The sequence below is a fragment of the Sceloporus undulatus genome, chromosome 5 (genome assembly GCF_019175285.1).
Source record: "Sceloporus undulatus isolate JIND9_A2432 ecotype Alabama chromosome 5, SceUnd_v1.1, whole genome shotgun sequence".
NCBI classification, from domain to species: domain Eukaryota; kingdom Metazoa; phylum Chordata; class Lepidosauria; order Squamata; family Phrynosomatidae; genus Sceloporus; species Sceloporus undulatus.
In genome coordinates, this window is record NC_056526.1 from 138,936,193 (window position 1) to 138,950,500 (window position 14,308).

At 44.4% G+C, this 14,308-nt stretch overlaps 1 protein-coding gene across 2 annotated transcripts in view; it reads right to left on the reverse strand.

The window, feature by feature from the left end:
* LOC121931984 (kelch-like protein 2) overlaps nucleotides 1-11,496 on the reverse strand; it is a 46,901-nt gene extending 35,405 nt beyond the window's left edge. For both annotated transcript variants that reach the window (XM_042470181.1, XM_042470182.1), the window contains exon 1: nucleotides 11,114-11,496. In XM_042470181.1, coding sequence (XP_042326115.1) covers nucleotides 11,114-11,145 — 32 coding nt within the window. In that variant the 5' untranslated portion in view covers nucleotides 11,146-11,496. The remainder of the gene's footprint in view (nucleotides 1-11,113) is intronic.
* Nucleotides 11,497-14,308: the final 2,812 nt, after the last annotated feature.

Below are 14,308 nucleotides of genomic sequence, written 5' to 3' on the forward strand. Positions count from 1 at the left end.
ACACCCCCCCCCGGTTGCAGCCAAGTCGTGCGGCCTGAAGGCCTCGCTGCCCTCCCCTCCGCCTCGGGAGGCAGGGAGGAAGAGGAGACAAGCGGGCCTGCTGGGGCGGAGGAGCGCCTCCCGTGCAGGCGCGCCACTTCCCCGCCTCCTCTGCCCCCTCTTCTCCTCCTCCCCGCCCGCCCGCAGCATAGAGGCAAAGGCGGACGGAGCCAGTGCCCTTGCGCATGGGTGCGCGGGGAGGGAGGAGGAGAAGAGGGGGCGAGGAGGCGGGGAAGGTGGAGCGCCCGCGCGCAAGAGGCGCTGGCTCTGTCCGCCTTGCCTCCCCGCCGGCCGCGCCACTACACTCCTCCTCCTCCGCCCCCTCTTCTCCAGCAGCCGCGCGGCCGCGTGGAGGACAAGGCAAAGCTGGAGGCGGTTTTGCCTCCTGCGCGGCAGCCGCGCGCCCCCTCCTCCCACCCCAGCCCCCAGGGAGGGAGGAGGGGGAGAGGGGAGAGGAGGGGGAAGGAGGAAAAGGAGGAGGGGAAGGAGTGAGTGGCCAGAGAGGCCTCAAGGTGGGGTTTTTTGTGTGTATGTGTGTGCTTTTAATGCTAACAATCTCCCTTACTTTGACGATAGTTGGGGTGTGTGATGGATGATGAAGATGATATGAGTGGGTCAGCTTGAGAGCATTGCATGCACTGTTTCAGAAGCCGAGAGAGTATGACTTTCCAAAGTGCCTTTTCTGTGTGGTTTTGGTTCTGAGGCAAGGCCAATGTAAATTGCTGTGATTTTACAAAACTCATGCACAGTGAAGAAAAACCAAAGTCCCTTGACACACACTTCTGAGAAGTACACTGGTTTCAAGAACGGTGAAACCACCTGACATGTTCAATATGCATACCATGTTAAACCCTGCTAAGTGTTAAACCCAAGGTTTTGGTTATGGAATGAGCCTCTGATGCAAGAGGCATGTTCAGTGTAAGCCATGTGAAATGCCCAAATGTGCTGTCTGTCGTGTGTGTTTTGGAATGGAGGTCGGGGGTGTTTTGCCAGAAAGGGAAGTCCATTTCTGACATCTGTCTAGAAATAATGCCCAATGTCCTCCATTTTGATCATGCCTAAGAAAACAGGCATTTAGATTAACATTTTTAAAAAAAAAATCAATTTTTTCGCATGTCCTCCATTTTTAAAAATGTGTCCTACATCTGAAAAATTTGTCCTACATTTGTCCCGGTTTGGAGGTCCTGACTTATGGCAACCCTAATCACAAAAGTATTGGAGCTCTTTCATTCATAGGGTCACCGTTAAGTCAAGCTGCTGCCACACTGTGGAATTAATGCAGTTTCATACCACTTTTACTGCCATGGCTTCATCCTGTGGAATCCTGGATTTGTAGTTTGTTATGGCACTAAAGTGCGGGTGACAGAGAAGGTAAAAATCTACAAGAATTACAGTCCGAATTTCACAGCATGAGCCATGGCAATTAAAGCGTGTCAAACCAATTAACTGTGCAGTATAGATGCCCGAAAGTCGATGTGATGGTAAATAGCGATTCTCTGTTTCTCTCTCTATGGAGTCTTGAGTCTTGACTCCTAAAGTTTCTGGGGGAAAATGGGATACAGTTCCTCCAATACCATGGCCCTTTTACATACATAGTTATAACACTGATTCTGCTTTAACTCCATAGTTCCAACCTGTGGGATCCTGGGCTTTGTGGTTTAGGGACAGGTTTTTTGAATTTGCAGTAAGGAGCAATAGTGATTCACCGAGCTACAAACCAGGATTCCAAAACTGAGATTCTGGGATGCCAGCCACAGACTTGCTAGAACATGGCCACATAACCCGAAAAACCCACAAAAACTATTCCACAGAACATTGCATGGCAGTTAAAATGGAATCATAGCACTATAACTGTAGTGTGAAAGAGTTCCTCGTTCTAGGAACCAGCACAGTGTGATTCATCCGTGGAAAACTGAATTGGACTAAACCAAGGAGGTCACCTTCTTTTTCACTGAATTACTTAAGCCACATCTTCTGTGCAGATGACAGTAGAACTTTAGCTATCTATGAATGTGTCACACACCTTTACGTGTATTATATATGATGGACCCTTCAGGATCAGGCCAGTGGTCTATCTCATTCAGCATTTTGTTCCCCACAGTGAAATGCCTCTTGAGAAGCTAGGCTTCTGAGAACTAGAAGACACTTTGATTTAAATCCAGCATTGCATTAACCCTCATTTGTGGACTGGAAACATTTTGGAGAAGATGTGTAATGGGGTTTGCCCTCTCTTGATTCTTCTGATAGAAGCAGTTTCATAGGGTAAATGATGCTGGCCATAGGTAAATACATAGTTTTTAAAATTCTTTGCGTGTCTATAACTACCTGATTCTTTGCTTGAGAAAAATCTTCTAGCACACCCTTCCCTACTTTGAGGTTCTGGATGTTTTGGACTGCAACTCCCATCACCGCTGCCCATTTGCACTGTTGACTAGGCTAATGGGAGTTATCCCAAACTTCTGGAAGTTGCCAAGTTGGGGAAGACGTTTCTCATTTAGTGATTTCAGAATGGCAATGGTCCTTTTGCTTTGTTAAATTGCATCTAGTGGGGAGGGGGAAGAATTATTGCTAGCACTTTCGTTTAACCCGCTATCTAGTGATAAATGTTAACTTGTTTATCAGACTTGATTTCTGGAATAGTGGGTGTAAGGAGACGGAATGGTGCCAATTGTCTGTTACCTCTTTAGAGGAAAAACATGCTGAGTTCCAGAGCATTTTGAGACAGGATTTAGACAACAACATTCCAGTGTATGCCAAAATATTTTCCCCCTTGTGTCTTATAAGTATTTAATTATACGGAAAAGCAGCACATAAGAAAATTCGATTTCCTTTGGCTAGCACACACTTCTAGAACTCTCAATGATTGGAAACAACATCCCAAAGAAATGAGTAAAGGGACAGGGAGGAGTGTTTTGCAGAGTGGCTGGAGAGCAAACAAGTGGACTTTTCACTGAAGGAAAAATGTATGGCTGCATCTACCTGCAGAAATAATCCAGTTTGACTTCACTTTTTAATTGCCCTTGGTCAATGCACTGGAATTCTAGGAATTGCTTTCCGACAGAGAAGGATTAATATTTCACAAAACTACAGATTTCCAGAATTCCATAGCATTGACCCGTTGCAGTTAAAGTTGTGTCAAGCCGGATTATTTCTGCAGTGCAGATGCAGCTATGGTGAATTTCCTTGCACACGAGGAGCCCTAAAAAGGCTAAGAGAAAGCAAAACACTTCTTGAAATTATTTTCAAAAGAAAACAGATGCCCATTGTGTGGCAAAACAACCGCATGGGCCTTAACTTAACTTCCTCTCTGTTTTGTGCCTCTTTTCCAAGCAATGTCATGTTTTTATTTGAGAGCTCCACAGTGATGTGGTTGAGATTGGGGAAATGGGCACTGTCCAAAATTGGCAAAGATCCAGTTTAACATATTTGTTTTAGCAGTGCCATAAAAGCATGTCATTGTTAACTTTATGTGTCATATGATCAGGGCTTCCTCCCCTCTCTAGTAGTAAAAAAAAATAAATGAATTGAAATGTGTTGAGGAATTAAAAGTCATAAGCATCTTTGTAGAGCAAAATCCTGTGGTTTCTTGGAAAGCATCCTAGAGGCATAGGATAGATGTGAAATTCTCCTATGTGACTGGAGGTAATCTTGGATCTGGGAGGCTTAGATTTCTTTCCCAACCCTCCATTGGAAGATGTCTGCTTCTCATTTTATGGTATGGAGACCAGACACTGAAGATGGAACTAATGGGATGTTCAGGGGTTGGTGTGAATGTTGAGGGGGGTTTTTGGAAAATTTTTGCAGAGAAGATCCTTCTTGCAACCAACAGCAATGACAAATATGAATATTTATGCTTTGTTGCTAGATATAGACATTTCATCTTCACTTGAGGATATAAGCTGCTCAGTTCCTTACAATGAGACTCAGACCTTGCTTCTACCTGTCAGTAAAGGACTTTATATTTGTTTGCTGCTTTTTCCTTGGGAAGTAGAGTTGGGCAGCACTGTAAAAGAGAAGACTGCTTGGTGTTAAGATCCTTGCATTTCCAATGTTGCCTCACAACCTGTCATTGGTGTTCGTTGTAAGAGAAGAATCTTTTATCAGAAGGAATCTCTTGGGCAGATTTTTTTAAAAAGGAAAGCTAAAAAAATGTACCTACTGTGTCAAAGAGATTAACAACCCAAGTCCAATTACTTAATCCATGCAAGATCCTTTCTGTACATGGATTTAAGTAATTTGGACTTGGGTTGTTGGCCTAAGTGTTAGAACATTGACTGTAGCTAATTTACACAGTTATGATTGTTTAATATGATTTTGGCTATCATGGTTCTATTTTACAGATTTCTGGGATGTGTAGTTAGGAGAGGTACTTGGAATCTCTAATAGAGAGTTAGTGCACCCCTTGAATTACAGCATTAAAGCTATCTAGCCAGGAATTTTAAGTGCCTCAACAAAGTAGAATTCCAGAAATCCATAAAATGATTCTCCATGACACTCTATGACAACTGGAGTCATGGTAGACTGTTCTAACTGTGTAGTGCAAATATATTGTCAGTGGATATTGTCTGTGCATCTTTCTGAAAGCAGAAGGCAGATTTCACCTGCGTTACTTTTCAGGTGATCCAGAAGTTGCAGATTAAAAATAGTAAACCTTTAACCTACTTGGTGACTCTCACAGACTATATGAACACTTACTTCTTGTTTGCAGATGTACCAAATTGTGTCAGCCAGAATCTCTGGATATGAAAGATGATATACTGAAAAGCATTGTCCCGTTACCGTGAAACCCTTGGCACATGAAGAAGCTTTCAAAGTGATGATGAATTAAGAAGGTATTTCTTAAATCTTGAATATACGTGGTCCAGTTGTTTGTCTGGTTATAGTTGTGAGGTTTGCTGTTCAGATAACATCGAGTCAAATTAGGGTCAATTTGGCTTACTTGCTATCAAAATAGTTATATAACAGAGAAGTGGATTATCAAACAATTGTTTAGGGAAATGTGAGTTGTCAAACAGGTTCAAAACACACTGCAAAAATATCCACTTTGAGACCTCTTTAACTGCCTGTCAATGCTAGGGGATTCTAGGAGCTGTAGTTTTGTGAGATGTCGAGCTTTCTGCCAGAGAGCTCTGGTGCACAATAAATTACAATTCCAGGATCCCCTAGCACTGAGCCAAGCAGTTAAAGCAGTTTCAAACTGGATTATTTTGCAGTGTGTTTTGGACCAAAGTAAACAATTCCTATGGCAGAAGTCTAGCTTTCTGTACGTATAATCATGCCAGATCAGTGACTTTAAACATAGGTTGTGAGCAACACACTGTAAAACAGTGATATAGTGACTTCAAGCAGTGGAAGGTTGTTGGGGAGCTTCTAAATGTGTTGCAATAAAAATGGGACAAGGCAAGGTATGATAGGTGTCCTTGAATATCGGTGGAAGAGGAGAGTGGGTGCTTGAAAGTTGGTAATCCTGCTTATTTTCTAAGAGACTTATCACGGAGAAAGAAAATGAAAACTGAGCTGGTGAGTTGTAGTTTTCTGTTACTCTCTGCACGTGTCATAGCACTTCTTTCGCTCCGAGGGAGATGGTAATAAAAGTGTGCCTTTTGTCAAATATTTCCAGTGTGACAAAAGGTACGCTTTTATGACCATCTTCTTGGGAGAGAATGGGGTACGCTACGCAGCATGCAGATAGGCATGGAGAAAGCTGCTTCTTTTCCTGCTCACGTTTGGTTTTCTTTCATTTGGTGATAATACTCAAAACATTTTGGCTATGAAATGAAATGTTCATAGGTATATACAAGTTCTATGTGTGCAGCCTTCAACTAGAGTGGAAAATGCTGCCTGTAATTCTGAGAGTCGTATTCAAAAAAACTATTGTCTCCAAAGTCCGTCTTCCACAAATTGGACAATCATTATTCATGTTGAAAAATAATGAGAAAAACTCTCAGGAAGAGTAATTAGTCTGTTCACTGTCTTACAGATCCTGTGTTATTTACCACTCCTGTTTCTTCTGCTGTCTTTTTCCCATGTAGTCAAAATTTGCTGTGTGATGTGTGACGATGTAGCTGAAGACATGGAAATTGCCGCACACAGAGTTGTGTTAGCAGCTTGGTGTACCCTTACTTCCATGCCATGTTTACAGGTTCACACACCTTCTCTTCTTGCTTGTTAAACTAAAAACACAACAATATCATACTGCAATTAGATAAGTTTCTTTTCCAGTGGATTTTTTTTTTAAGTGCAGTGGTGGGCAAAGTGCAGGTCATATGTGGCCTGCGGGGAGGAGGGCATTTGTAGCCTGTGAAGTGAAGTTCACAAAATACCAGTGTGTGTGTGAAGTCAAGGCTTTCATGGCCAACTCCATAGGTTTTTGTGGGTTTTTCGGGCTATGTGGCCATGTTCTAGAAGAGTTTATTCCTGACGTTTCACCTGCTTTGTGGCTGGCATTTTCAGTGTATGTGTTTGTGTCCTTTAAGTTGCCAGTCAACATATAGTGACTCTGTCAATTTCAGATTTTCTTAGGCAAGGAATAATCAGAAGTGGTTTTGTTGTTCCTTCCCCTGAAATATAGCTACAGCACCTGGTATTTTGTGGCAGTGTCCCCTTTAGTACTTTCCAGGGCTCACTCTGTTAGTTCTAAGATCAGATAGCATCTAGTGCCTTAGGTTTATTTAGGTGTTGTTCCAGATCTCCCCCAATCCTTTTTTCCATGCTATTTTTTCCCCTGCCAACCATGCAGGTTCTGGGGGTCCCGGTTTTTGGGCTGCACCCGTGCCGGGAGGGGCCCGGGGCCCCCAAAATCGGGAAATGCACGGGTGCAGCCGGGTTATGGCAAGCCTATTTGTGATCAAATGCTCTGCTAAAGTCTTGCAAACCCAGGGCCATGGCTTCTTTGACTGAAGCAATCCACTTGTAATGTGGTCTCGACTGCCTTACACTTTACCAAGCATTATCTTTTCCAATGTGTCATGTTGTCTCATGATATATCCAAAGTATAACAACCTAAGTTTAGTCAACCTGGCTTCTAGCGAGAGCTCAGGCTTGATTTGCTCTTGGACCCATTCACATTGGGCCCTTGGTATCTTCTGGGGTTTGCTTCAAGGTTTGCTTTAAGAATTTATATTTTCAAACTGTGGATGGTTAAATCCATGGATGAAGAATCCATGGAGAGGGCTGACCGTATTTGCCTTTTTGGCTCTTCATGCTACATACAGAACTCTCCTCTGGCACAACACTTTAACTAAGTTGATATATTTACTACTACCTTACCACGCCTTCACAAGGTATCTGTGTCTCAGAGCAGCATGGATGTGACCCTGGGATGTGACTAAAAGGTGTGCCAAGAAAGTAGAGGCGGGTTCTACAAACCCCATGATAGTGTCACCTTAGGGTTGTCAAAAGTTGGAAATAACTTGAAGGCACATAACAAAAACAATGAAGGGATATTGGATTGCAGCCACTGGTTGCTTTAGCTCAGTGATAGGGTTATGTAGCTCTCCAGATGCTGATAGACTGTTACTGCTAGCAGCCACTGCCAGCATAGCAAATGTTACAGAATACTGAGTGTTGCATTCCCAACAACACGGCTGTGTGATTCTCATCCCTGCTTTATAGGGTTGCAATTTGTCACAAATTTTCTTCTTGGAGGAAGCAATGAACCATTTTAGTGAAGCAAATATACCTTACAATTGTCTGTGTATTTGTAGTACTGTATACATTTTCAAATACAGTTTGCACGACAAAAAAAATTAATGTCCAATCCCCAGAAATGGATATCCTAAAACAGGAAAAACAGCAACTAGAAACAGTAACACTAATGAAAGTATCAAAGAGCAACATCAAGTTCACAAGGGTGTGAACACAAGGTTGTGGTGTGACCACTAAAACTCCTAAATCTCAGCATCAGATTATAATAATGGGTCTCAAATGGTGGGTCGAGACCTCCAGGGGTCTTCCCAAACCATTTTTGTGTCAACTTTATACATGCATTGAATTGAATATTGGATTTGAATGTTGTTATTCCTGACAGTTAGGGCTGTTCGACAATGGAATGCACTCCCTCGGAGGGTGATAGAGTCTCCTTCCTTGGAGGTCTTTAAACAGAGGCTGGATGGCCATCTGTCAGGGATGCTTTGATTTGGATTTCCTGCATGGCAGGGGGCTGGACTGGATGGCCCTAGTGGTCTCTTCCAACTCTATGATTCTATGATTCTATGATTCTAATATGAGTATACGAGTGAAAATTTGCACACCAAAAGACCAAAAATATTTTTATTCATGTACCATACTGGGGGGGGGGGAACATCCGCATGTAGATGCAAAGAGTCGGTCCTAAGGGGGAAAAGTTTGAGGGCCACTCAGAATATTTCACAGTCAAATTGCTACCAAAACAAGAAAAGCAATTTCCCAGATTACCATCGCCTAACCTTTTCCAATACTTGAAGACACTGGGAGAAGCGTCGCTGATAATTATTTAATTGGCAAACAGACCAGAGCTTGGAAAAATTACTTTTTAAGGACAACTCTCAGAATCCCCTTACCTTAGATAGTAGATTGGTAGTTATAGTCCAAAAAAGCCAGTATTTTCCAAGTTCTGAACCAGATTCGTGGGAAAGTAAGGTGTCTTTTAGTCATGGAGGACTTCTCTCCACCTGTTCTAGCATCTTAGGGCCAAAACACACTATAGATATAATCCAGTTTGAGACTGTTTTAAACTGCCCTGGCTCAGTGCTAAGAAATCTTGGGAATTGTAGTTTGTTGTGGCACCAGAGCTCTCTGTCGGAGAAGGCTAAATGTCTCACAAAACTGTAAGTCTCCAGAATTCCCCAGCATTGAGCCAAGGCAGTTAAAGCGGTCTCAAACTGGATTATTTCTGCAGTGTGTTTTGAACCAAAAATGGGAGGCAAGTGTTTCAGCTTGAAAAGTGAGATTGTTCAGGCAGATCCGGATCGTAACCATCTCAGGCAACAGAGTCCATCATTTGTAGACGTTACATAGCACTTTGCAAACACAGCTATTGCTAAACAGATGTCTTGTTATTCATTATGCACACCATGCCCAGAAGGGAAAAGATAAAGTCATCAAGGAAAAATGGGAATGAACAAACAAGGATAACCCTGCTGTCTGGCGACTCTCCTCTTGTTAGCTTCACCTGGAGCCAAAAAGTGTGCAATGCGTACAGATGGGACGCACGCCATGCAGTCGCTCACTCAACTTCTCAGCATCAGGCCATAACTTTCATCCAAGAAATCCAATCTCAGTCCAAAACACACTGCAGAAATAATCCCATTTGAGACTCCTTTATCAGGAATTGTAGTGTATTGTGGCACCGGAGCACTCTCTGACAGAGGAGGCTATAAATGTCTCTCAAAACTACAGTTCCCAGAATTCCCTAGCAGTGAGCCAGGGCCGTTAAAGCGGTCTCAAACTGGATTATTTCTGTAGTGTGTTTTGGACCTCTGAGAGCTCAGGCTCTGAAGCTGTTCTGAACATGTGGACCTTTGCCACGGAGCACAGACGTTGCAGAAGCAATGCCTCTGACCATACACAGAGTGCATTTTTGTCACTAGAAACAACTCCTTCAAATCAGAGGCCAACCAGTTCTCCCAGGCCCTAAAAACACAGCTATGCAAGCCAGTGTAGACTCCGGAGACCAGGGTTCGATTCCCAGCTTGGTCATGAAGCCCATTGAGGGGTGACTTTGGGCAAGTCATACTCTCTCAGCCTCAGGGGAAGGCAATGGCAAACCTCCCTCTGAAGAAACTCGTCAGGAAAACCCTGTGACTGGGTCATCGTAAGTCAAAAATGACTTGGAGGCACACAACAACAACAACAAATGTGGGATATGTGCAAGAAGAACTAAATAGCATCATGACCTCTGAAGGAGTTACTTATTTAAACCCAAGTGGGCTTGAAATCTAGCAAAATGATCCACTTGTATACAAAGGAAAATGGACAACTTGAAGGCACACAACACAAAAAGGGGACCTGTTAAGCCACCATCATGTCCCACACCAGATTATCTCCCTTCTCTACTCTCAGGCTGGATGCTGGGGACACTCTGCACATGCCCAGAGACCTTGAAGCCTTGGTTCCAGGAAAAAACAGCCTGCTGTGGATCTTGTTGCACCTAAGTCTCATGCACTGCGTCCACAATCCAGTTTGACACTGCTTCAGCCATCATGGCTCCCTGCTATGGAATGTTGGGATTTGTAGTTTGTTGTGGCACCAGAGCTCTCTGATGGAGAAGGCTCAGTCTCTCACAAAACATCACGCCTACCTATGTGGGCAGCAATGGAGGAGGAGCGCAAGGCAGAATCCCTATATTTGCAATAATAAATATAATTAATGTATCTCATTATATATCATTAATATAATAAATATTATAAAAAGAATTATATTTGATATTATGAAAAATGGGTGTGTGTGCCTTCAAGTCATTTCTAACTGACGGTGGGTGACCCTAAGGCGAACCTGGCATAGGGTTTTCAAATGGGGTTCTCCATTGCCATCCTCTGAGGCTGAGAGAGTGTGACTGTAAACAAAAGCTTGGTTACAAACAAGGCATATAAAGACGTACAAGGAGCACGGGGCCATGTTTCCATGTGTGCCTTCAAGTCATTTCCGACTCATGGCCACCCGAAGGCAAAACTATCCTGGGGTTTTCTTGGCAGGTGCCCCGGCCATGCTCTGAGGCTGAGAGAGTGTGACTCGCCTAAGGGCTTCCACGGCCGAGTGAGGATTCGAACCCTGGACTCTGGAGTCATGGTCCAACAGTCAAACTACTACAACACGCTAGGTCCCAGAAGGAGAGAGAGAGGGGGGCCCGAAACACACACTGCGGAAATAATAATCCAGTTTGAAAACGCTTTAACCGCCTGGGCTCAATACGAGTGAATTCTGGGAACTGTAGTTTTGTGAGACATTTAAGCCTTCTCTGTCAAACAGAGAGAGCTCTTTTGCTACAATGAACTACAACTCCCATGACTCGCTAGCAGTTGTATCCCTGGAGTGTGTTTTAGCCTAGGACCTGGGCTCTAAGCCCCAAACGCCTCCCCTTCCCCCCTCCACTCACCCCAAGGGCTGCAACTGCAGCAGCATCTCCATGGCTGCTCCTTGGCTGCTGCTGCTTTCGCCTGCTCACAATGCCGGCCCCGAACGCCAGCACCATCCCAGCCTCGACCTCGGGACCCCCGGAGAACGCCCCCCTCGAGAGAGAGAGAAAGCAAGCGCGGCAAAGGGCTGGCTCTGCCCACGCCGCCGCCACTTCCTGGCTGCTTCGGAAAAGAAGAGCCCCCCCCGCGTAGCCTTGAAATGGGGGGGGGGGGGAAGGTGACGTCACCACGCCGCTCATAGAGGGGGCGGCCTACGTCGGTCGCAGCAGCCTCTCGGGCCTCGAAAAGAGGGTCTGCTCTCTGCTGTGACTGAGAGTGGTGGCTTTCTCATTCCCATCCTGGGACTCCAGCTCCCAGAATCCCTGGCCATTGCCCCTGAGCGCTGAGGCTGCTGGGAGTTGAAGTCCAAAGGTACCCAGGAAAGGTCCAGAGAGGCTGGGAATCACTAGACAGAGTGATTCTCTTCTCAGCCCTTGCTTTCTTTGACTTGGCCTTCTCCTGGGGCTGCCCCACTCCCATCAGCCCCAGCCAGCCAAGGTGGGCCTCCATTGCAAGCTTCTCTTCCACTGGAGGAAGTCCAAAAGGCCCTCCATTTTGAGCAGGACTAAGAAGCATTTATAGGAGTGTCTGTGTTTTTAAGCTTTTCTTTGGTCATGCCCTCCATTTTTTCCTGAAGGTCCTCCATTGTCTCCATTTGCGGTGAGGACATCTGGTCACCCCTGCACTCTAGACATGTTCAGAGGCCACAGGGTGGCTATGAAGGCCCAGCATGACGGACGAACCTCCTTTTCCAGAACATAGTCCAGGAGGAATTCCAAGGAGTCCTCCATTTTGATCCTGACCAGGGTGGCCAGGCTCAGTCCTCCTTTTCCAGCACATAACCTCTATTTTGACCTTCTGTCCTCCATTTGGAGCATGACTAAGAAGCATGAATTTGTATTTATAGGAGTGTTTTTAGCTTTTCTTCAGTCATGTCCTCCATTTTACTTCAAGGTCCAGCATTATGTAGCCCCTTGTCCTCTTTTGCAGTTTTGACGTCTGGTCACCCTGGCGATAGGAGTTGTGGTCTAGAACATCTGGAAGGACCAGATGTTATGTCTGTGTATGTCTTCAAGTCACAGATGTCCACCCCATGAATTTCATAGGGCTTTCTTAGGCAAGGGATACTCACAGGTGGCTTGGCCAGTTCCTGGGTGTGGACTGGAGTCTTGCTCATTTTTGACCCAGGTCAGTAGGTTATGGATCCAGAGTAGTTCCAGTGCTAGTTCGGGTATCCAGCTACAGACAGGTTTTTAGGACAGTATCACACTATACCATTATAGCACTATTATCCCACTTTAACTGCTCTGGCTGCCTCCTGGAATTCTGGGATTTATAGGAGTTTAGTGAGGCCTAAGAGCTCTCTGGATGAGAATACTAAATGCCCATCCCTAAACTGCAAATCCCAGGATTCCACAGGAGGCAGGCATTGCCGTTAAAGTAGAGTAACAGTTCTATAACAATGTTATAGAGCCCTCTGAGATGGCTGTCGTCTGGTGTATAAATACCGTTAATAAATAATAGTGTGGCACTGTATTTGTTGTTGTATGTCTCCAAGTCGTTTTTCTTGGCATGTTTCACCAGAGGGGGTTTGCCATTGCCATCCTCTAAGGCTGAGAGAGTGTGACTTGCCCAGTGGGTTTCCGTGGCCTAGCTGGGATTCAAACCCTGGTCTCCCAGTGTCCTCCTAGTCCAATACACTACTCAAACTATGACACCACACTGGCTCTCAGTGTGATATGAAGGTGGGATTTTTGTTATCAGTGGTTGGTATGTTGCTTACCCTTTTTGCATTCTTTCCCTATTTCTCTCTTTCTAAACACTTCTTTCCTTTCTGTACATTTCTCTTGTGTCAGATTTTAGATTTGATTGTAAGGTCCTCAGAGCAGAGCTCTGTTTTGGTGTATTCTATAAAGACTCTCTCTTAACAGCAAAATAATATCAGGCCATTGTGAATGGCTTATTTCATATTATCCTTATCTACATTCTTGCACAGTATAAAAACCATGAAGTGACGCATTGCTCAAGACACCCAGTTTTACTCATGGCTCACTATAGATTTTAATCTTGGACTACAGTCCTAGACTTCGGTTTATATAATACGATTGCAGTTCCAAATATGCTTACTGATGAGTAAACCCACTGAACATAGTGGCATTTAATCCAGAATAGCAGAACCAGTATGGTTGGTATTGGTTTTAGTGGTGGACTGGGATTCTGGGAGAACAGGATTCAAATCCTTGTTCAGTGATGGAAACCCACTGGGTTGGTTGTTGTTATTGTGTTCCTGCAAGTTGTTTCTGACTTAATGGCGACCCCAAGGCGGTTTTCTTGGCAAGATTTGTTCAAAGGAGGTTTGCCATTGCCTTCTCCTGAGGCTGAGAGTGTGTGACTTGCCCAAGGTTTCATTGCCAAGCTGGGAATCGAACCCTATCTGCAGAGTCACAGTCCAACACTCAACCCACTGGATGCCTTTGGGTAAACCATACTCTCTCAGCTTTAGAAGGAGGCAATGACAAGCCGCCTCCAAATAAATCTTGCCAAGAAAACCCTCCAATAAGGCTCAAACAAACAGACGAAAATAGAGCTGCTTTTGGTCACTTTGGAGGTATGCTGTTTAAATGATGCATGCGTCCTAAGAGGCTGGAAGCCGCACCAAAGCCATACTCCAATCCTAAGGACTGGAGCGCAACTTTGGTGCCGCTTCTGGCCTCTTAAGATGGTGGTTCTGGAAAACAATTGTTTATTTTATATTTTGCCAAAAATGGGGAAAAAAATCTGGAAATTGCCTGAAAAACAGGATTATTATCATATGAAGAGGCCTGCAACGTCATTCCTGGAGCTTTCTCTGTGATTGCACTTTATCCTCTTTTTTTGCCAGAGAAAAGAAAGGCGTATTTTGGGGGCTACCTTCAGCACAATAGCCACACTTTGTTGACCACGATTTAAATCATCACATTGTCATTTGTTGTGGATGATAGGCTTTAAAAGGTTCTGACAGAATAGAGTAAGGCAGAGGACCCAGATTTCGTTGAGAATTCAGATGGCAAGATGCTAACAGAAGACAGAGAAAAGGCAGAATTACTCAACACCTTCTTTGCCTCAGTCTTCTCAGA